This window comes from Haliotis cracherodii, unplaced genomic scaffold (assembly GCF_022045235.1).
Source record: "Haliotis cracherodii isolate W230 unplaced genomic scaffold, xgHalCrac1.p SCAF_13, whole genome shotgun sequence".
In the NCBI taxonomy this organism is placed as follows: domain Eukaryota; kingdom Metazoa; phylum Mollusca; class Gastropoda; order Lepetellida; family Haliotidae; genus Haliotis; species Haliotis cracherodii.
The window spans coordinates 28,195,228-28,219,889 of record NW_027266268.1 but is presented as its reverse complement, the minus strand read 5'-3'; the positions used below and the strand labels follow the sequence as shown (position 1 = coordinate 28,219,889).

At 41.5% G+C, this 24,662-nt stretch overlaps 4 protein-coding genes across 4 annotated transcripts; 1 reads left to right on the top strand and 3 right to left on the bottom strand.

The window, feature by feature from the left end:
* Window positions 1-3,075: 3,075 nt before the first annotated feature.
* Window positions 3,076-3,753, bottom strand: LOC139458587 (SUMO-specific isopeptidase USPL1-like). Its single transcript, XM_071240015.1, has one exon. The coding sequence runs from the start codon at window positions 3,751-3,753 to the stop codon at window positions 3,076-3,078; it is 678 nt and encodes a 225-aa protein (XP_071096116.1).
* A 12,360-nt stretch (window positions 3,754-16,113) lies between these two features.
* On the bottom strand, window positions 16,114-16,560 carry LOC139458586 (antho-RFamide neuropeptides type 2-like). Its single transcript, XM_071240014.1, has one exon. The coding sequence runs from the start codon at window positions 16,558-16,560 to the stop codon at window positions 16,114-16,116; it is 447 nt and encodes a 148-aa protein (XP_071096115.1).
* Window positions 16,561-16,636: 76 nt separating this feature from the next.
* LOC139458585 (spidroin-1-like) lies at window positions 16,637-17,308 on the bottom strand. Its single transcript, XM_071240013.1, has one exon. It carries the CDS (start codon window positions 17,306-17,308, stop codon window positions 16,637-16,639), a length of 672 nt encoding a protein of 223 aa, XP_071096114.1.
* A 4,210-nt stretch (window positions 17,309-21,518) lies between these two features.
* LOC139458584 (homeobox protein prophet of Pit-1-like) lies at window positions 21,519-24,234 on the top strand. The gene is made up of 4 exons (XM_071240012.1): window positions 21,519-21,608; window positions 22,189-22,290; window positions 23,016-23,203; window positions 23,877-24,234. Exons 1-4 carry the CDS (start codon window positions 21,519-21,521, stop codon window positions 24,232-24,234), a joined length of 738 nt encoding a protein of 245 aa, XP_071096113.1.
* Window positions 24,235-24,662: the final 428 nt, after the last annotated feature.

Below are 24,662 nucleotides of genomic sequence, written 5' to 3'. Positions count from 1 at the left end.
TTTTACCGTGCTTTCAGGAAATTGAATACAATACTTACGCAGAAGTTCATAGCAATTGCACAGATTTTAATGACTGTATTAAGCATCACCTGGCGCAGATCATTATTTCTATTTTTAGCATTACATTTCCCTTTATCCGGCTTTATTACATAACTACGCGATAAATCGCAAAGAAAAATGGAGAACGAGGCGTTGTTTATTTCACGACAAAACATTGTTCTGTCATGACGTCATTTCTCAAGATTCGAATATGCGCTTGCAACTTGATGACGTCGTAAATTGGACGACGTTATCTGTATATGAAAGTTGTTCCCCATAGATGTAGCGGGGCAAAGCAGATAAACGCTATGGCCGAACGGTCGCACCCAAAGTGGGAGATATATGTCATAAAGGGGACTTGTTCGACACAGCCGAGGTCGGGTTGTATTCAGGGAGTCATCATTATTTAAAAACGGGTAAATATGTTTAAAGGTTGTACATTGTATTAACATCCTTAAAGAGGCGGTACATAATGTTGACATCACATATAAGATATAAAAGACTCGTGGTCGTTGTTTATCCTACAATATTATTGAAAGATGAAAAATGACATCCCACTCGTTGTTAGTTTCTTAATTATCGGCTACATGAGGCTTGATGTTTCCATGTGCTGACTTGATGATGGTATGAAGCTCTACATGATGTTGTGATCATGTGTTGCATATCATGGTCTTTCTGAAGATATTGATGATTTAGCCATAAATTTGGAAAATACTCAATTTTGATTGGTCAATCAGACGTATCAAATCACGATAAACCCCGTCTGGTTGAAACAGCCGATTTGACGGCCGCATAACCGCGGTGGTAAATATTTTAATATCATGCACTTAGATGCTAGGTCGCAGTTTCACATGAATATCCTACTCAAGCACATTATATTGACAGTCCTTGTTTAGCTCCTTCATGCCGAGCGCCAGACAGGGTAACAACAAGTTCCATGTTATAACTTCGTTTGGTATGACGCATCGAACCCCCGATATTCCGCTCTCCGGGCGTATCTCTACCATTAGACCACGGAGGCGGTGAAACATTGTTTTGTGTAGACCTTGATCATGACATGATGAACATATTTAGCTTAACATGGCTCATGGTGCAGGCCCCTGTGCAGATAACGATAACTTTATGAAGCACAACGTGGCCCTTGTACAGATAGTGATGACTATATGAAGCACAGCGTGTCCCTTGTACAGATAGGGATGACTATATGAAGCACAACGTGGCCGTTGTACAGATAGTGATGACTATATGAAGCACAGCGTGTCCCTTGTACAGATAGGGACGACTATATGAAGCACAATGTGGCCCTTGTACAGATAGTGATGACTATATGAAACACAACGTGGCCCTTGTACAGATAGTGATGACTATATGAAGCACAATGTGGCCCTTGTGCAGATATCGATGACTATATGAAGCACAACGAGGCCGTTGTACAGATAGTGATGACTATTATGAAGCACAACGTGGCGCTTGTGCAGATACCGATGACTATATGAAGCACAACGAGGCCGTTGTACAGATAGTGATGACTATTATGAAGCACAACGTGGCGCTTGTACAGATAGGGACGACTATATGAAGTACAACGTGTCCCTTGTACAGATATCGATGACTTTATGAAGCACAGCGTAGCCCTTGTACAGATATGGATGACTATATGAAACACAATGTGGCCCTTGTACAGATATGGATGACTATATGAAACACAATGTGGCCCTTGTACAGATATCGATGACTATATGAAGCACAACGTGGCCCTTGTACAGATATCGATGACCTTATGCTTAATCATGCACTCTAGGCCCTGATACACTTCACAGTTTTGAATTCTGTATGAAATCCCCTGTTCTGTGATTTTAGGCCAACAGAATTACTGATAATGACCTCTGAAAATTAGGTACATCATAGATCACGCCATTTTTTACATATTACTTAATCATTCATGGCGTTATTTACAGTATGTTTAAAAATCTAAATATCGGATATTTACTGGAAGAAATGCATTTAAACAAATAGCATATTAGTGATCAACGGTATCTGTTTTTCATCAGAAAAGCCTAGAATCGTTTAGAATGTTTTAGAAATTACGCAAAACACAAGGCCCAAGTGGACTTTCCAACATCCATGTATTGGATAGTGTTCACGAAATGACGTTCCACGTATGCCGGTTATGAGACGCCTATTTTATCACGTATATTTCAAACTCAGCAGACATACATACATCCCTGAATTCCGCGTACATTTGAGAATCAAATGATAAATGGTCTTTGTCATCAAAACAAATTATCTCAATTAAATCAAGCAAAATAAATTAGGTGTGGAGTGCTGTGCTAGGAAACCCGTACTATTTTGAAATGTAAACAAAGCACAATTCAGATATCATTTACACTGTGTAGCATTTTCTCCAATTTTGAGAGCTCCATTCGTGCAACTGTTGCATACATTGACATACGTGTTTGAAAATATTCAGGGGAAGAGTATCGTAGCAAGAATTATGGAATAACCAATATATACATTACAATGATCAGGTAATGTCAACAGAAATCGTAAATGTTTCCCGTCCTGTGCGACGCCAGGACTGACGCAAAATCACACATAACGACGACGGTAGTTATTGGCATTTCTGACGAATTCTCTTGGTTACATTGAAAAATATAAAAACAAATAACAGTACTCAGATTGTAAGATTGTTTCTGATTACTTAAACGACATATTAATGTATATACGATTGCTTAATCATTGAACCTACACCGAAACGTCGCTCCTAATTGTAATAAAGAAGTTTCTTTTGCAAAAGTGATGGCACGTTGCAATATCGTCAAGGCTGCGTTTCTTTGACACCTCGAATAACAGGCTTTCAGTCGGACTCCCCCAAACCAATTGCTCGGTATTTTATAACAGTAGTTATTAAAAAAATAAGAAATAAAATTTACAAATATGTGCGACCATGAGATCCTGTGTTGACGGACACTCGCTTCACACATCTAGAACCACGGTGTGGGCGACCATGAGATCCCGTGTTGCTGGACTCTCGCTTCACACATCTAGAACAATGGTGTGTTCGACCATGAGATGCTGTGTTTCCGGTCTCTCTCTTCTCAGATCTAGAACCACGGTGTGGGCGACCATGAGATCCTCTGTTGATGGACTCTCGCTTCTCAGATCTAGAACCACGGTGTGGGCGACCATGAGATCTTGTGTTGCTGGTCTCTCGCTTCTCAGATCTAGAACCACGGTGTGGGCGACCATGAGATCCTCTGTTGCTGGACTCTCTCTTCTCAGATCTAGAACCACGGTGTGGGCGACCATGAGATCCTCTGTTGCTGGACTCTCTCTTCTCAGATCTAGAACCACAGTGTGGGCGACCATGAGATCCTGTGTTGCTGGTCTCTCGCTTCTCAGATCTAGAACCACGGTGTTGGCGACAATGAGATCCACTGTTGCTGGACTCTCTCTTCTCAGATCTAGAACAACGGTGTGGGCGACCATGAGATTCTGTGTTCCTGGACTCTCGCTTCTCAGATCTAGAACCACGGTGTTGGCGACAATGAGATCCTGTTTTGCTGGACTCTCGCTTAACAGATCTAGAACCACGGTGTGGGCGACCATGAGATCCTCTGTTGATGGACTCTCGCTGCTCAGATCTAGAACCACGGTGTGGGCGACCATGAGATCCTGTGTTGCTGGACTCTCGCTTCTCAGATCTAGAACCATTGTGTTTGCGACCACGATATCCTGTATTGAAGGACTCTCGCTTTTCATGATTTGGCCGTATGATTCTTGTTCTCGGCAATTCAGTACACCCTGGCTGCTAAGATATGTTCCGGCCCGCTTCACATGTTACCATGCCATTCTTCAACATCGCAAATTGCGTTTTTTTGTACAATCCTTGCACAGAACCAAAAGCAGAATATATCCCCAATGCCTTCTGTCTATAAACGCTGAATAGAATGGGTTTGTGTGATTCAGCTTGATTAATGACGTTTTTGGACGGTGTTTCGGGAATATAATGATTGAGTACGTGAGTAAAATTGCTTTTACGCCATTTTTAGCCCAATATAATGGTGTATCATCTTACTGTTGTTGGGAAAGTCAAATGTCTTCACTTTAAGCTGTATTGTGCTGATAATGCAGGAATGATGTCAGTATTCGAGCCACGACCAGGGGACGCAGCACAGTGAACTGACGTTCCAGCTTTAAATACGGATCAGGCCGCTACAGAGGGTGATCTGTACTATTCTACCTCTCAAAGCCAGAATTGAATTCAAAATTCTAACCTTTGCCTACAAATGCTACATGGAAACAGCCCCATTTTATCTCACCGAACTACTGCCTAAATACAAGCCTTCCAGATCTCTCCGTTCTCAGAATAACCACATGTTACAAGTCCGGGAAACTCATCTCAAAACCTTTGGTCAGAGATCTTTCCAGATCTGCGCTTCCTCGCTAAGGAACAAACTACCATCTGATCTTAAGCTGTCGCCATCGCTTTCATCCTTTAAGGCTCATCTGAAAACACACCTTTTCACACAACACTGTCAACTCTACTCCCCTTTCATTAGCATTACTTGCTAAAACTCTGTAGCGCCATGAGCATTAACTCGGTGAATGGAATCTGGCGCAGTATGAATGGACTTATTATTATTTTATAACACGAATGGTTAGAAAAAATGACAGAAATAACAGGAATGTGTGAGTGAGTGTGTGTGAGAGTGTGGTTTGAGACCGCTTTGAACAGTATTTCAGTTATATCATGGCGTGTCAGTTTCATGTTGGAGAAAACCAGGATAAAAATGCAGGTGAGACGTTTGCCACTTTGGTGGGAAACCCACGAGTAACGGCATGGAAGCATAATCATGGCGAATGTTGAATTCGAGCACACGGTGTGTCTTCTCAATCTATATATAAACATGAAAATATATTAATCACATGGTTTAAAAAGGTTAAGGCATTTATGTTAAGGAATACCACCGATTCACGCAATTATGTAAATATGCAAAGAGAATATCAGGTCTATATCCGCCAAAACAGATTCCATTTGGCGTGAAGGTGAGGTGAGGTGAAATGGGGTTTAACGTCGCGTCCAAGATTATTGCACTTATTTATATAGCGACGTGCATGTACGTGTGTGTGTTTGTGTGGCTGCTTGTACTAGTCCGGACTGATGCCGATTTATAGTGCTAGCTGACTGAAATACCATGCTGCAGTTTAACATGAATACCCCACTCAGACACAGTATACTGTCTCCGAGCCGACCAGTCCTTGTTTAATGCCGAGCGCCAGACAGGGTAACAACAAGTACCATCTTTTAACGTCTTTTGGTATGACGCGGCCGGGGATCGAACCCCCGACCTTCCGCTCTCTGGGCGGACGCTCTACCACTAGACCACGGAGGCGATCTGGCGTGAAGGGAAACATAGCGGTGAAAAGTATATGAATTGGGCTACTGAAAATCAGTGATGACAACAGGCGTTGGTGAAAAGAGTTAGCATGGCCTGCCCTACCGGTAGCACCCGCCATTCACACAATTTACACAAAAAAGTAAGTACATGTATGTATTGCCTGGCGCCACACATATGTACACTTGTGATGCGACGGCGGCCAAACCAGACAATCAAGCGATCGGTAATCTAAGAACATCCAGTGTCACGATAGTGCATTAACTGATTTTTTTAAACTAATAAAAAATGTATGTTAATTTTGAATTACGCGTACTGTGTACAAGTGCAGGGATTCTGCTCCTAATAAATAGAGACTAACGCTTAAGAAACATGTTCGTTTTTCAATACAGTGGGGAGCAGTTTTAATATCTCGGTCCAAACATTTCTTTTGTAGTTGATTCAGCGTATATAAATGCAACTGAGCTTTTGATGAAACTTGGGGAATTTAAATAAAATTATTGTTTGATTGAAAAACTGATATTTCTCAATCAATTGTATTTTCATGGACACTGGGCGTGAAGAGTATTACATGTGACATCACGCATTTGTGCACAATCGAAACAAAAATTCAAAGTCTAAATGTTGATTTGATTATGAAACGTTAAATGCTTGAGTGGCAGCACTGAAATCAACACTCAGTCAACCCCCGGACTTCATAGTATCGACCTGTACGTATAGAGTGTGTGTTATCAAAGGGCCGTGAAACGCAGGATAATCAATAACAGGTGTTACGGCGCTGTTGGGAGGCCTAAATGACGTTGATTAATATCATACTTATTTCTGAAACACACACACAAGTTCAGATGAAGGTTAATCTAGTTGTTTGAACGGAAACTTGCTCCCGTGGCCAGTACACTAAGTAGGCATGTGTTTTGTCATGGACTTGCACAGAAGGCCTAGATGTCTATAAATCCTTGAGACATGCATAGACTAGATATGTATAATCCATATTCATCATAGATTGTTTGTCAGCGATAAATCATAGATGACGTTTTGGCTGTTTGAAATAAGTACGTACTTGAGACAGAACTGCTGAGGTCTAATGTTATGGATATAACACGTGCCTCATAGTCAATTCATCCGAAAACGGAGTGACTGGTAAATCATTAAAGCCTTCAGCCGTCACACCGAAGGCCCAAGTTCGATCCCTCGCATTTGTACAGTTGGCACACAGTGCTTAAATCCCATTCATTTTTGTGTCCCCCGTCATTATATAGCTGGACGGTTTCTAAAGGCGACATGAAACCTCACAGTCTCACTCATCTGAAAGTAACATAGAGTGAGTGAGTTGGGTTTAACGCCGCTTTCAACAGTATTCCAGTTGCATTGCGGCGTGTCAGCTTAATGTGGGAGGGAAGCCCGAAGTGATGCAGGTCTCAGACGTTTACCACTTCGGTGAAACCCACGAGCACGGGTATGGTGCTGACAAACCTAGAAACATAATCGGGGCGCACCGGGACTCTAACCCACAATCGAAGGTTTCTGGCGTGCCCAAGGGACGCAACTCTGCACAGCGAATCGCGGCGCCTTAGACGACTGGGCCACCCGTGGCCCCAGTAACATAGAGAAATTAACATGAAGGGATTGCTACCAGACAAAGAACCTCTTTACCAACTGTAAGAACATCATGACATTGTCACTTGAAACCTAACCTGAGGATTCATGGTACAAGGTATATACAGTAAACTAAGTTTATAACGAACATGCGTATTACGAACTTACCGATATAACGAACTTAATTGTAGTCCCGGCCATTTGTTGTATATATACTGTATGTATGCTTATAACAAACTACAGTTATAACGAACTAAAATTACCGGTCCTATTGTGTTCGGTATAACCGTAGTTTACTGTAGATGTAAACTGACGGGAAAACGAAAACACGGAATTTGTTTTTTATGAATTAACAAAAAATAAAGAACTGTTGTTAAATCTGATTATGTCCAACAATCAGTGAGTAATATCTGGCTTGGTAGTTTTGTGTAACAAGGAATAGATTCAATGAATCCTGGAGTAAGCAAGGCATGTGCAGCCACGTGACCAGTACCACGTTTGAAAAAGTGCGACAAATGTCTGTATGTTCAGAGGTATGGTGTCTAAGATACCGTCAACAGTTGCGTATTTTGCAATATGTTTACATTTTCAACAACATGGCCCCCTACAGTACCACATCACGACATCTCAACATGACCAACTACCTACAATATCACGGCACTTCAACAACAACATGACTCTCTACGGGAGAACATCACGTCACGTCACTGTGGTACAACATGACTCTCTACGGTACAACATCACGTCACGTCACTGTGGTACAACATGACTCACTACGGTACAACATCACGTCACGTCACTGTGGTACAACATGACTCACTACGGTACAACATCACGTCACGTCACTGTGGTACAACATGACTCTCTATGGGAGAACATCACGTCACGTCACGTCACTGTGGTACAACATGACTCTCTACGGGAGAACATCACGTCACGTCACGTCACTGTGGTACAACATGACTCTCTACGGGAGAACATCACGTCACGTCACTGTGGTACAACATGACTCTCTACGGGAGAACATCACGTCACGTCACGTCACGTCACTGTGGTACAACATGACTCACTACGGTACAACGCCACGTCACGTCACTGTGGTACAACATGACTCACTACGGTACAACATCACGTCACGTCACTGTGGTACAACATGAGTCACTACGGTACAACATCACGTCACGTCACTGTGGTACAACATGACTCTCTACGGTACAACATCACGTCACGTCACTGTGGTACAACATGACTCTCTATGGGAGAACATCACGTCACGTCACGTCACTGTGGTACAACATGACTCTCTACGGGAGAACATCACGTCACGTCACGTCACTGTGGTACAACATGACTCTCTACGGGAGAACATCACGTCACGTCACTGTGGTACAACATGACTCTCTACGGTACAACATCACGTCACGTCACTGTGGTACAACATGACTCTCTATGGGAGAACATCACGTCACGTCACGTCACTGTGGTACAACATGACTCTCTACGGGAGAACATCACGTCACGTCACGTCACTGTGGTACAACATGACTCTCTACGGGAGAACATCACGTCACGTCACGTCACGTCACTGTGGTACAACATGACTCACTACGGTACAACGCCACGTCACGTCACTGTGGTACAACATGACTCACTACGGTACAACATCACGTCACGTCACTGTGGTACAACATGACTCTCTACGGTACAACATCACGTCACGTCACTGTGGTACAACATGACTCACTACGATACAACATCACGTCACGTCACTGTGGTACAACATGACTCACTACGGTACAACATCACGTCACGTCACTGTGGTACAACATGACTCACTACGATACAACATCACGTCACGTCACTGTGGTACAACATGACTCACTACGGTACAACATCACGTCACGTCACTGTGGTACAACATGACTCACTACGGGAGAATATTACGACACAGCAACTCCCATCAATGTTATCAATCACGGCAGGGTGACTCACGCTATGCAAGTCTTGAATTTATTGAGCAAATGTCTAATCACGTTACACATGGACTTGTGTACATCATGTAACATATGTCACCTAACACTTGTCGCCTGAACATTGTCGTCGTCATCAATACATTTGGGACACTTCACCTGCAGATAAATGAGGGAACATTTCATTTCTTTTCTGTTTTCCAGTGTACAACGAACTGATGGAAGACCCGATATAACCATATTCAATAACATGAGACAAATTTGCCTGCATCAATTCAAACATGTCTAGTAAAAATTAAAGCAATTATAAGTCGGAGTTTGAATGCATGACAGGAGGGATGCCTTCAATACTCAAATCCCCCATTATGTCGAGCAATATTCCAGCAGTTCCAGCCTATTGTGTCTACTTTTCACTACTTCGAATACTCTTTTTTCGAAGATTTCAAAAAGCGTCATACGACCTCTTGCTCAACCGTTGTTTTCTCCGAGTTACAACATTCCAGGTTTCAGTAAAGTTTCAAAAAGCTTTAAAAAGAGTCTTGTTGAGAACATTTCCAAATTGGATGCATCACTGACAACAGTTATTTTAGTTGCAATTACCTATTTCGACTTTTTCCATATCTTTCCGTGCTTTTTCAGGTGAATAATTGACTTGTTTCTGTACTTGTGATGGCTGCCACTGCTGAGGTAGGATACGCTCAACTGTTCGCCAGCACGAGTGATTTCAAATTGCAATGGATTTCTTGCAAATGATGACATTTCACCGTATAATTGTTGACTTTAATATCATATGAGAATGAACGTCTTTTGCGTCAAACTGGCAAACCGGTGACTGACAGCATGAGTATGGTGACAGCCTCCGTGGTCTAGTGGTAGAGCGTCCGCCCGGAGAGCGCAACGTCCGGGGTTCGATTCCCGTCTGCGTCATACCAAAAGACGTTAAAAGATGGCACTTGTTGTTACTCTGTCTGGCGCTCGGCGTTAAGGGGCTAAAACAAGGATTCAGTATACTGTGTCTGAGTGGGGTATTCATGTTAAACCGCGGCCTCACCTCACCTAAAGAAACTGCTTGTACATTAGTTAATTGGTACATAAATTTTAATTGCTATGGAAGAATTTGTTTTCAAACTATATGCACTAAATATATTGAAAGTATGTAAACTAATCTGTTCAATATGTAAACATAACATGATTTACTTCAGCTTTTGCGGTCCCGCCGATATTGAACCAGCTGTTGCAGAAAATTATAGAACACATAAACGCGAACAATCTGTTAGAGTGTTTGCATATATTTTAAATCAATATAATAATTATTTTCGTTGTTACATTTACCTTTTTAATATTTATCAATATATTGTTTTCTCAGTTTCACTAAGCGACCGTTTGAAATACCACTGTTTTATGAATGCGATTCTAACACACAGCACAAAGCAAACGTATTCTTTTCACAACAGAAAAAAACTCCGACTAGGGCTGCAAAGTACGCCTTGTCAAGTAACCGAGAATCATTAATGTCAATTGACATATTATATTGTTTTCGACATTATTTACTCAATGACATTGATCATTTGAGCCTTTAGAACATATACAAATATCAATGAGTTTGTGTAATGTCACTAACAATACAGCTGTTGGATGTCTTTTGTCTTCTTTCATAACGGCTCAAACAAAACAAAAATTAAACAAAGCAAACCATGAATTTTAACGGAGTCTTTCATATGAATATCAATATTATAAACCAATTCTTTTGTAAAATTCATTACATTTAAATCGCTTTCCAGGTGTTTTTGCCGTTGTGGTTTTCGAATCAACATATCAAGGGGAGATAACCGTCATTATTTCAAAGAGGGTTGGTGCTGCTTTGTATGTAATTTATACAATATTGTTTTCCGAAAAGCAGTGGGATCGATGAACAGGCAAAGCCTAGATGAAAATTATATATGATTTCAAAATTAATAACAGCCATATGTACATGGAATAATAAATGTAGATCACTGTACCTACTGTTTGCAAATATCACCGTGCACAGATATACAATATAAATAATACATGAATAATAAATAAATACACACATACATATACCGGCGCATCCATACACATATATACATATATGCATACATACATGCATACACACGCACGCAAGCACGCACGCACGCACGCACGCACGCACGCACGCACACACACACACAAACACACACACACACACACACACACACACATACCTACATACATACATACATACATACATACATACATACATACATACATACATACATACATACATACATACATACATACATACATGCATGCATACGCACGCACGCACGCACGCACGCACGCACACAAACACACACACACACACACACACACACACACACATACATACATACATACATACATACATACATACATACATACATACATACATACATACATACATACATTCATACATACATACATACATGCATGCATAATTTTGAATTTTGAATCGCACACATACAATCCCAGAAAAGAACCAGTTTCCATTCTGCCAACAGAATCATTTCTTGATACAAAAAGTGAGAAAAAAATATGTAAAACAATGGACTACATAAATATCATCTTCATGAAATGTGAGGATCAGACATTTAGACAGGAAGTAGGCATCTCCATGGAAACATATGCTCCTCCCCTCCTCGTTGCTCTGCGGGAATTTTGTCCAGACGTTTAACTGAAGTTAAAGGCATAAGAATATCGCTCAATAATTGTGAAATAGCCAATTCTATACCACTGACTTACCGACCTCAAGAAGAAACAGAAAGGATCAGTGAAGCCGCCGCATCTGTATCATATAGATCGATGGATGGATGGATGGATGGATGATGGATAGATGGGTGGATGGATGGATGGACTGATGGATAGATGGGTGGGTGGGTGGATGGATGGATGGATAATGGATGGATGAATGGATAGATGGATGGGTGGATGGGTGGATGGATGGATGGATAATGGATGGCTGGATGGATGATGGATGATGGATGGATGGATTGAGGATGATGGATGATGGATGGATGATGGATGATGGATGGATGATGGATGGATAATGGATGGATGATGGATGGATAATTGATGGATGGATGAATGGATAGATGGATGGATGAATGGATGGATGGATGGATGGATGGATGCATGATGGATGGATGGATGATGGATGGATTGATTGAGGATGATAGATAGATAGATAGATAGATAAATAGATAGATAGATAGATAGATAGATATCAAAATCTGTTTGTGGTGGTAATGTAGCTGTGTACAGATTCAATAACCTTAACATTACGACCATCTTGTAGATTAGTATTTCCAAACAACATATTATATATAACCATCATATTAAAGATCATGTGTAATATCACAAAATCGAAAATTGTCTTTGTTATCATGACCACAACTGCAAGTTGGCTCATCGTGAATATATCTGTAAAACCCGTGTTCGTTTACCCTTGCGTTCGTCGCTACAGCCCAGTCTCAATTTACAGTGAATAATTTGATTAAATCTATTACCTAATGATTTAAAAAATCTATGCACATTACATTTAGCAACATATTGTGATTTTCTAAATTCTGTGAAAGATTCGTACAAAGATATTGACTCTCCGAAATCAGCAGAAGGCAAAAATGATTTTGTTTAATAATTATTCAGTACGACAAAGCGTCGTATTCTGGAGTATGTTGGATGATCTAGTATCATATGGTAGATACATTCAGTGTAGTTAGGTCTTATAGATGTGACAAAACAGACACATGTTGTGATATTATCGACGATAACATAGATGTATAACCAGTTTCATCATATAATGTTGTATAAGTTTGAATGACTGACGCCTCTAACGGATGTTCAGCTATACCGAAGCGCATCAGGATGTAAATTTGCCAAAAGATATACAATATTTGAAGACCATCTCTTTGCCAGCGATACTTTGAACTTCGAAAACAAATAGTCATTGGGCTATCTTTAGAAAGCAATATCGTTGATATCCATTGTCTCTCGACAGCCACTCCGAATGGTTACCCCAAGATGTTTAAGTAAATAAAAAAAAAGCTAGTTTAATATTATTCAATAAAAGGTCAGGAAGTATAATCAAATATTTTTCTAGAAAATAGAATTGATAAGGGCCTACATTTTACGACGTTTAAGGTACAATAGAGCACGCTCTTTCAACGAAGATTTCAAATAAATTAAGCGACAAAGTCCTTTAGAAATCTCTGCATAAAGCAGAGTCGATTGTACAAAGTCATATGACTCTTGTGCAAACGCTGTTTGGTCATTGTTTCAACACTGAAGACTTGTATCATATGTTCCCGTGGGGTTTTTTTCAGGTAAGGACTTGACTTGCCTTTGCATGTGTTTGTGATGGTGTCACCAGTGGGACAGGACACGCTTACCATTTTGCGAACACATGTTGTCGCGGCTATTTGATAGTGACTCAAAAACACACGCTTGTGATACAGTCGGAATCGTACAATCGACTCTGCTTTCATTAGTGACATCTTTTGACAACGGAAAGGATTTTGTCGCATCTGTGTACAATATGTAAATGTATATGTCAGTGTACTGAGTGTGTCAATGTTTCTGCTCCGAACATTCAACATTGACGTCATCTCTCTGGACGCCACTTCATCTCAGTTCTCAAGAAATATTTCACTTTTTTCATAAATTATATTTCCACAGCTTGGAGGGGAGGTCGGGTAGTCTGGTGGTTAAAGTGTTCGCTCGTCACACCGAAGATCCGGATTCGATTCCCGACATGGGTACAATGTGTGAAGTATGGGTGTATGGTCTTTAACAGCTTGTTGGACTGGGGGTTGACTTTGGGTAACACAGCCAGCTGATAGACCAAAGGTCATAATTGGGGCGGCTCTGATATTCCCCAGCTCATTTTAAGCGGATCCTGTCGCGAAAAAGGGGTGCAAATCCGGTAGCGACATCATAGACCCCTCTGACAAACATATATTTCGACAAACAAGATGATGATGTGTGAAGCTATGGGATGTACTAGCTTGTCATTGGCTGTAGTATACAATGTACCTGGCTATCAGCCTTGTCACAGACGTCCAGGCGCTTTTTTCAAACATTTTTTGTAATTTTCGTCGATTTTGTACATATCGATACGACCTTACACGTCTATTTTAGATTCATTTCACAAGTGATACAGCGTGACACGTTCCAGCTGACGTTGAAATACACCTTCTCACAGAATGTTATCCTTGAATAATGGTTGCATATCAAATCGGAACTTTAAACATATTTTAGTCAATATGCCATTATCGAAATTAGTCAGTTTATCGTCAATGCTCACACAAGCGTGCATGGAGGATTTCTCTTTGTCTGATGTCAGGGTTATGTCAGAGTTTTGGTGGGAATGTATCAGGGCTGTGTCAGGGATATACACTTGCAAAGTACCTGTTAACTCTTCTTGACTGACACGTGTTATTCTGACGTCATTGTGCCGTAACAAGTGGTTAAACATTCCAACAACTTATTCGAAACATAAAGTGTAAATAGGTAATGTTGGAGCATATTGATCCCTAAACAATCATAGACACTGCATGCACTACTGAATTCCACACAATGCTCAGTTATTGAATGCTACTAGTACATTAGTTCAAAACTACGCGCAGGAAATACACAATGAAACACACACAGGCTCAGCTGAAGCGAATTAAACGTACATAAATTTAATCGACATGTATCAGACAGATCAGACTGCAAATGAAGGTATCATTTCTGTTTACCCGGTACGCTAATTATATTAGCAATGTTTTGCTTGTTTACATATACAGATTTCATTTATGAAATATAGATATGTTTAAACCAAATTCACAAAGGTGTGTTTATGGCTTCCACACATTGCAGGGGGTTCTAGTGTTAAACACATGCATGAAAACCCAAACTATATATTAAATGCATGGCGTTCCATTACTAAAATCCAAATATATAGTGCAAATCGCTTCAGTATTATTTTTTTTTAAATTACAAAGACGATTATGTTGTGTAAAAGTTATGTTTTACTAACTTAGTCCAATAGAATATGTACTAATTTACATATGTATGTTAAATACTTGAATGTCAATATCGAGTTGTTCTGAAAATTGTATCGATCATAAGTGTACTGGAGAGGTCTTCAGATAGGTATTATGCCTGTTCACCAATCCAGGGCCCGTTCCATAAAGCGATCTTAGGGATAAGATATGGAATACTGTAAGGGACATTCTCGCGATCTCGCATTCTCGTGTTTGGGGCATATTTACATCGTTTCCAAAGGTCGAGATCGCGAGAATGTCCCTTACAGTATTCCATAATAAGACGATCGTAACCCCCATACTTTAACATACACTTACGACAAGTGTAGCGCTGAGACCCCTTTGTGGAACGGGGCTCGGGTTTTCAAGGAAATAAAATATTGTTTTAACTAAACTTGTATATGAGTATTAGATCCCGTGGTGATATAATAGATTATATGGTCTCTGGTCACACCAACAGTCTTAATCAAATATGGTTACTCTAATTTGAAATATATGATTGACCAATCAGAAACGAGTATTTTCCAAATTCACAGTCGTTTCGCTGTTTAACTCCACACACTACACGGAACTCCACTACAGCGCTCCGCACACAGTATAGCGCATATAGCTATTTGAACGTGATGCTCAAATTTTGAACTCCCTTCACCGTTTTCTATTTCTCGAAAAGCTCCAATTCGAATCCCCACATGGGTGGAATGCGTGAAGTCCATTTCTGGTGTCCCCGTCTTGATATTGCTGGAATATTTCTAAAAGCAGTGTATAACCATACTCACTCGCGTGTTCTCTATAATGCAAGGTATATGGCCTCAAAGAGCGAATGTCAAACTATAAAGAACAGGATGAATTTTTTATTGTTTATTTCAAATAAAATTCACGAAACTGTTAGTGGAATATGTATGACATTACTCCACATTGCAATGATGCACACGGCGGTCGGGTAGTTCAACTTCCCAAGAGTCAGCCTTCCCTTCCCTTCCCTTCCCTTCCCTTCCCATCCCTTCCCTTCCCTTCCTTCCCTTCCCCTCCTTCCCTTCCCTTCCCTTCTTATCCCTTCCCTTCCCATCCCTTCCCTTCCCTTCCCTTCCCTTCCTTCCCTTCCCTTCCCTTCCCATCCCTTCCCTTCCCATCCCTTCCCTTCCCATCCCTTCTCTTCCCTTCCCTTCCCTTCCTTCCCTTCCCTTCCCATCCCTTCCCATCCCTTCCCTTCCTTCCCTTCCCTTCCTTCCCTTCCCATCCCTTCCCTTCCCATCCCTTCCCTTCCCACCCTTCCTTCCCTTCCCTTCCCATCCCTTCCCTTCCCATCCCTTCCCTTCCCTTCCCTTCCTTCCCTTCCCTTCCCTTCCTTCCCTTCCCTTCCCATCCCTTCCCATCCCTTCCCTTCCTTCCCTTCCCTTCCTTCCCTTCCCATCCCTTCCCTTCCCATCCCTTCCCCTCCCACCCTTCCTTCCCTTCCCTTCCCTTCCCTTCCCTTCCCATCCCTTCCCTTCCCATCCCTTCCCATCCCATCCCTTCCCTTCCCTTCCCTTCCCTTCCCTTCCCTTCCTTCCCTTCCCTTCCTTTCCCTTCCCTACCCATCCCATCCCTTCCCTTCCCTTCCCTTTCCTTCCTTTACCTTCTCTTCCCTTCCCATCCCTTCCCTTCCCATCCCTTCCCATCCCTTCCCTTCCCTTCCCTTCCTATCCCTTCCCTTCCCTTCCCTTTCGATCCCTTCCCATCCCATCCCATCCCATCCCATCCCTTCCCTTCCCTTCCCTTCCCATCCCTTCCCATCCCTTCCCTTCCCATCCCATCCCATCCCTTCCCTTCCCTTCCCATCCCATCCCTTCCCATCCCATCCCTTCCCATCCCTTCCCTTCCCTTCCCTTCCCTTCCCTTCCCTTCCCATCCCTTCCCTTCCCATCCCTTTCCATCCCTTCCCTTCCCTTTCCATCCCTTCCCTTCCCTTCCCTTGCCTTTCCATCCTATCCCTTCCCTTCCCATCCCATCCCTTCCCTTCCCTTTCGATCCCTTCCCATCCCATCCCATCCCATCCCATCCCATCCCATCCCATCCCTTCCCTTCCCATCCCTTCCTTCCCTTCCCATCCCTTCCCATCCCATCCAATCCCATCCCTTCCCTTCCCTTCCCTTCGCATCCCATCCCTTCCCATCCCTTCCCTTCCCATACCATCCCATCCCATCCCATCCCTTCCCATCCCATCCCATCCCATCCCATCCCTTCCCTTCCCATCCCATCCCATCCCATCCCATCCCATCCCATCCCTTCCCTTCCCTTCCCTTCCCTTCCCATCCCTTCCCTTCCCTTCCCTTCCCTTCCCTTCCCTTCCCTTCCCGACCCATCCCATCCCTTCCGTCACCTTCCCATCCTTCCCTTCCCTTCCCTTCCCTCGAGCAATATTCCACCCGTTCCAGTCTCACGTATTTAACACGCACTGAAGCATACGCAGTCACTTTGACCGACATGAGGCTTCTGTAACACGCCCGCAGGGCATGGCGTCAGAGGCGAAGGTTTTAATATTGAAAATCTTCGCCAACTGTTTCCGTATCATACTAACTATCTAAATTATCCAAAATCAATCAGACTATGGATTTCGATGACGAAGAATACGATTAAATATGGCAGATGTGTGTTTATATTTTTAAAGAGGCAGTCGGTGTCCTCGGAATTAGGCACATATGACGTAATCACCTTTTTTTGTTTGGGGCGGTCGGGTAGCCTTGTGGTTTAAGCGTTCGCTCGTCACGCCGAAGACCCGAGTTCGATTCCCGACATGGGTACAATATGTGAAGCCCATTTCTGGAGTCCCCCGCCGTGATATTGCTGGAATATTGCTAAAAGCGGCCTAAAACCATACTCACTCACCCATTGATGCGCACACTGCTGAACTAAAGAACCTGCAGGAAGCGCCACTCCATACAGTGAGTGAGTGAGTGAGTTGGGTTTAACGCCGATTTTAACAGTATCCCAGGTATATCGCGGTGTGTCAGCTTATAATGGGAGGAAATCCCGAAGTGATAATCGGTGCGAACCGGGATTCGAATCGAATCCGAATTGGGAATCTGCACAGCGAATCGCAGCGCCTTAGACGACTCAGCCACCCATTAACCCCGTCACTCCATACAGGGTATGATGCTCAAAGCTATATGCTTTGTAAATTGTATGAACTTCTGATGTTTGAGAAAGTGAGTGAGCATGGACATATTTGTGCAGATGGAATAGATCCTTATCATTCTGTCTAAGTGAGCATTGACATTGTGTATGTGCACACGTGATCTATGAGGATCTCCAAACTAGTGCGACATCGTCCCTTTTGGAAGCCATCGATAAACCCGTGTTAAAGATCAGAAGCATGTACCTGGTAGAATATGAAGTATGCACGGAAAAATTCTGTTCAAAGACCCCTTGAAGATTTGGGTTACAATTGGTTTTCGTCAGCCCATACTTGTTATCACTCCAGCTTGATAACGGTGTTAGAATCTACATCGAAACGTCCCCAAATGCAATAAACCATAAGTTGGTGTCAAAGGTGAGGTGAGGTGAAATGGGGTTTAACGTCGCGTCCAAGATTATTGCACTTATATAGCGACGTGCATGTACGTGTGTGTGTGTTTGTGTGGCTGCTTGTACTAGTCCGGACTGATGCCGATTTATAGTGCTAGCTCACTGAGATACCATGCCGCAGTTTAACATGAATACCCCACTCAGACACAGTATACTGACTCCGAGCCGACCAGTCCTTGTTTTAGCCCCTTAATGCCGAGCGCCAGACAGGGTAACAACAAGTACCATCTTTTAACGTCTGTTGGTATGACGCGGCCGGGGATCGAACCCCGGACCTTCCGCTCTCCGGGCGGACGCTCTACCATTAGACCACGGAGGCGGTTAGTTGGTGTCAAAACGTTGGATGATTTCTTATTGTTGTAAGAGGCGACGAGTTGATGCATGTGATAAAACATAAAGTGGAAGGATTGGCAAACAAGCAAATTTGGGTTATCTGAACGCCTCTCCCGAACACGATACACATGCAAATTACAATGTGTTGAACGTGACGTGAGAAATATCATACATTGTATAATTGACATTAAAAATAATTATTTTTCTGTAAGTGTTTTATCACTCGATTATCTTTCGTAACTACAGCTATGTTATTATTTACATCCAGCACAAAAACATCGCAGTATCATACAGCAAAGCCAACATTAAAAAAAGACTCAGTCAAAATGCATGTCATCGTATTCCAGTTGCATAGATCGATGCTCACGATGTCAATCACCTGATTGTCTGGTCCAGGATAGATTATTTACAGACCATCAATATATACTGGACTATTTACGTGTGCGACGTTATTCACCCTACAAACAAAGCAAATTTATTCAAACGAGCTGTTACGCCGTCACATTTACCAGATTTATATCCGACAGCCCGAGATAATGTTGTGGCTATCACACGGAAGATGCACTTCATTTCGTTCTTACGTGTCCCTTAAACAGTACATTAAGGCAACATATGTAATGGTAATTCACATTTAACGACTTTTACAAATCTTGAAATCAGTGCACAGTTTTATTCTACCTTCTTGGCGATTTAGAGATTTTGTCCGAGTCATCTTTTTTTAAAAGTTGGCTTTGCGATATGATACTACGATGTTGTTATGCTGGATGTAAATAATAACGTAGCTGTAGTTATGAAAGATAATAGCGTAATAAAACACTTACAGAACAACAATTATCTTTAATGTCATTTATACAACGTATGCTATTTCTCATGTCACTTTCAATACATTGTAATCGTGTTTGGGAGAGGCATTCAGATAAGCAAAATTTGCTTAATTTTACACATGAAATAAATAATGAAGATTATCTTCGTAATAATGACCACAACTACAGTTCGGATCATAAACAATAAAACTATCAAACTTGGGTTCATGCAGCAAAATTTGCTTCATTTTTTACATGAAATAAATAATGAAGATTATTTTCGTAATAAGGACCACAACCACAGTTAGGATCATAAACAATAAAACTATCAAACTTGGGTTCATTCAGGTCACTACAACAGCTTGTTATTCTCCAATGTATGGTTTGTTGTTTCTTGTTCCGTAACAGTGAAATAAAGTATTACATTGCTTACAATATACTTTTAGTTATTCTTTTTTTAAATTAATGGATGGATGGAATTTGTTTATAATGTATATAATATGGTACATGGTACATGTATAAGTGATACTTTAATTAAAAAAAATTATTATAATAAAAAAATGAAGTCTCTTATTACGCACAAGTGTTTTAACACACCACATCATCAACTGACCATGTATTGAGAGATCAAATATCAAATTATATTTTCATAGTTATTAAACAAAAACATAATCAAATTAGCTTTGTTGATAAATGATATTTGATGAAATAACGCTTTCAACGAACGTGAAACTACACACTTCTGTCAAAACAAAAGTAGGCTTCATGGTTTAGGACAACAATTGTCTTATGTTTGTTTACAAAACAATTACACCGTGGATATTACGGACGTGTCGGCGCTACAGAAGTAGGGGTCAGTTTTGATAGGCTTCGATGTGGCCTCCTTGACCAGGTAGGTCAGGCTACCGGTCCCACGCGCTACCTTGATTGGGCACTTTAGGTAAACAATGACTGCTTTTTTGGTAAATAAACATGGCTTGCATGTCTGATTCCTATGTAAACACTACCCAACTCCGTCCACCCATATGGCTGTTCAGAAAATACCAGTTGTTCATATTAGAAAACAAAGCTTCCGTGATTGATGTATAAACACTCCCGAGATCTTCAAACAGCGTCTTGCATAACGGAAACTTCAGAAGAAACCGAAACGTTTTATCGAGGTATATAAAGATGATGTGAAAATGCAGTATATCATTCGCCCTTAATCTTCGACCTGATACAGTTTACACTTGGAGTGACGACTTGTCTATTGCCCCATCAAATCGATACATTGACTGGTGACTTCGTTTGGATTATATTAATACAAGGTATGTACACTTGTGACGGGTCGCTTTTGACTTAAACGGTTGTTATAGCTCAATATTTAGTTCACACAAATTCATGTTATAACCATTTTTGGCAACACGGTGTTTCCATAAATGACACGAATTCAAAATTTACATGGAAAATTTGCAGCAGGGTTGTATGTCACAACTATATTAATACACTGTCGGTCAAAAGAAAGTTTACCGCCGTTTTTTTGTGGCTAAAATGAAGTTTGCAGTGTTTCGGCGATCCTTTTAAGCCGAGTAACGTTGTGATAACATTTGAAATTGATTGGTCAAATCCTTTTTTTAAGTGTCCGATTTAGTAAAAAATATTTAGATTCAACCTATATTAAGCATGTTACTTAATGCAAATATTTATGCAAAAGATTTAGATAACCTGGTCATTATTCAATTCAGTTTTTTCCAGTTTCAGAAACCCCGCATTATGAAGGTGAAGACCCCGGAGCCTAAGCCAAGCAAGTCCGACAACAAGCGTGTCCAGCCCCGTAACAGGATCAAGTACACTGCTGGCCAGGTGAGCTATATGCTAAACATCTGTTTGATGTGATTTTGTTATTGGTTCCAAAAGAATGCAAATGAGTATTTCCGTGACCGTAGCGAAGATCCGGATTAGAATTGGTCTTCAGAAACCCATGCTTGTCGTAAGTGGCGCTGACTTGATTGATGCATGTCATCGTATCCCATGTAGATCGATGTTCATGATGTCAATCACTGGATTGTCTGGCCCAGAGGGGCGGTCGGGTAGCCTAGTGGTTAAAGCGTTCGCTTGTCACGCCGAAGACCCGGGTTCGATTCCCGACATGGGTACAATGTGTGAAGCCCATTTCTGGTGTCCCCCGCCGTGATATTGCTGGAATATTGCTAAAAGCGGCGTAAAACCTCACTCACTCACTCACTCACTCTGGCCCAGATCGCCCTCATATAGCTTGAATATTGTTGAGTGTTAACAGACAAACAAACAAACCGAAGTATCTTCGCGGATTCGCAGATAGAAGGGATTGTAGGGCGCTTCCGGTGAATATATTTCGCACAACAAATGCACGTTATTCCGTCAGGTGAACAGTCTGCTTATGATTATTGTTTCTGTTGTAAAGCTTCGCCAGCTGGAGTGTGTGTTCATGTCCAGCCAGTACCCAGACAGCTGCACCCTGGAGGAGCTCTCAAACACCCTCAGCATCAACACGGAGCGGCTGTCGGTGAGTAAACACGCCCAGGAACAGATAGCATAGATAATGTTTGGTAATAGGAACATAAGTCGATTAAATCTGAATATTCTTCGTTATAATTGCCAGACCACGGTTGTGACTAGTAATATGACTTTCTAAAGCCCTGTTAGACTAACATCTAGTCTCTGAAATGAACATATCGTCCAGAAAAAAACAGTTGTTCAATTGTTTTAATAAAAATACAAAGGAGCCCAGAGACTGTTCATTTTCAGATCTAGTCTCTGAAATGAACATATCGTACAGAAAAAAACACTTGTTCTATTATCTTAATAAAAAATATAAAAAGGAGTCCAGAGACTTTCTTCATTTTCAGATACTGCAGTAATCTAGACTTGCCAAACATTATAGACTTGCATGGGCTGTATTTGATATATTTGTATCAGGTCTGTAAGACAGACTATATCACTGTATTTCGCTGTGTGCTAGAGCGTCAGTATGCCTTGTAAGCATCCGAATGGTGTGGGTTCGAAGATTTGCCCCAGATAATGCAGTTGGTCCGTATGAACCATATCCACTTTCGTGATCATACACACCACAAGCAGCCGTCACGTTGTGATCATGGTTGAAAACGACGTAAATAAGAAGAGAAATAATATATGTTAAGATGATTGCATAGAAAACATACAAAATGCTCCTGCTTATTCACGAGTTGATAGTTTAGCGTGTATTCAAGTTTTTCTATTTTTGTTTCACAGATCTGGTTCCAAAACCGACGCTCTAAGTTCAAGCGTCAGGCGAAGGGAAGTCACGTGAACTGGATGCGACAACAGTTGTACCACCAGGGGTCGCAGTCGTCACGTGATATAAACAACCAATCGGACAAGTGTCACGTGTTGTCTCCACCTGTCAACAACAACGCCGTGCCAGAGGCTCCCAAATCAAAGTAAGAAAAAGTCACTGGTCACGTGATATAGACAGAATGCTACGGCAAGTGTCTGATGGCATTTTTTGCGGTACAATTATGAATATCCAAATGCCTTCACTATGAAAACACAGAGCTGCGAATAATGTCGCAGCCATGTTGTGCAATTTTTTTCTTCTTCAAATGACCTCTCAGTTGGCTATTACCATGGAAGCATATGTTAATATCAAAACATTGCTAACAGCGACTAAAAAATACACCCACCCACCCACTATAAAAATGCATGGGTCGTAATTCCACTAGCTGTAAAAGCTGAGATACCACAAAATGTAGCGAAACCACAGTTTCTAGAACTTACAATAATGAAGTCTTTGACATTTATTTATTTATTTATTTATTTATTTATTTATTTATTTATTTATTTATTCATTCATTCATTCATTCATTCATTCATTCATTCATTCATTCATTCATTCATTCATTCATTTATTTATTTATTTATTTATTTATTTATTTATTTATTTATTTATTTATTTATTTAATGGACGCTACTGCATTAATTCCGGAACTCCTATTTGCCTGGAAACATCACCCTCGTGATTACAGGGATCCACTTTACCAATCTTGCTAATATCATCATGAGGATATTTACAAATGTCTGGTCTATGATATTCATATCTTTACTTTGTTTCAGTCTGAACTATTACGGGATGAACTACCCTGCGGCTGTGCCTGGCTGTGACCCCAGCTACTTCACGACGTCACCCATGTTCCATCAGATGACTACCTCCTACCCATCGTCCAGTGAGAGGATCAGTGCTTCAGATTATACCCACAGTCCTTTGCTACTTCCGCATATGAACGAGATCTCGTATCCCCAGATGGTATCTTTCCCCCAGCAGAACCCTTCATATCCACAGCAGAGCCCTTCTTATCCCCAGCAGAGCCCAACGTACACAAGTCCCTCAACCTCCCCAAGTGAACACGACCACAGTTACCTCCCCTCCTACACTTTCCCTGGGACCCAGCTCGCCTTTACCCCCATTGCATGAGTGAGAGGGTCACGTGTGCATGTGACCCGGAACTACAATTGTGACCTTTCTGGGTGAAATCACCCGCCATGGTGTCCGGATTAATGAATATGTATTCCGATTATTGTAGACGTTCCTAACAACATCCGTCCGGAATCATCAGTGTCCGGTCTAACGAGTTGTCGATGTTCAGAGGTTGAGTCGTCTATGTGGACTAGAACATCCATCATCATTTTATGAAGAAGGGGTTTGAAACCTAGCGCTCTAGTGCTTATTTTGTACATACGACTGACCAACAGTCAATGCCTTAATGTATATATTTATGTGACAATATATTTTATGTGAAATTCAATGTTTGTTTGTTTAACGCCAAATCAATGACCAATGCCGGTCGTATTGTGCTAGCCCACTAAGATACCATGCCACGGTTTAATATGGATACCCCTCTC

Bases quoted from the DNA above. Each gene is read 5' to 3' on its own strand.
- LOC139458587 (XM_071240015.1), bottom strand. From the start codon at position 3,753: ATGGTTCTAGATCTGAGAAGCGAGAGTCCAGCAACACAGGATCTCATG.
- LOC139458586 (XM_071240014.1), bottom strand. From the start codon at position 16,560: ATGGGAAGGGAAGGGATGGGAAGGGAAGGGAAGGGAAGGGAAGGGAAG.
- LOC139458585 (XM_071240013.1), bottom strand. From the start codon at position 17,308: ATGGGATGGGATGGGAAGGGAAGGGATGGGATGGGATGGGATGGGATG.
- LOC139458584 (XM_071240012.1), top strand. From the start codon at position 21,519: ATGAAGGTGAAGACCCCGGAGCCTAAGCCAAGCAAGTCCGACAACAAG. The intron at 22,291-23,015 runs GTGAGTAAACAC...TTTGTTTCACAG, and splicing joins TCAACACGGAGCGGCTGTCG to ATCTGGTTCCAAAACCGACG. The intron at 23,204-23,876 runs GTAAGAAAAAGT...ACTTTGTTTCAG, and splicing joins CCAGAGGCTCCCAAATCAAA to TCTGAACTATTACGGGATGA.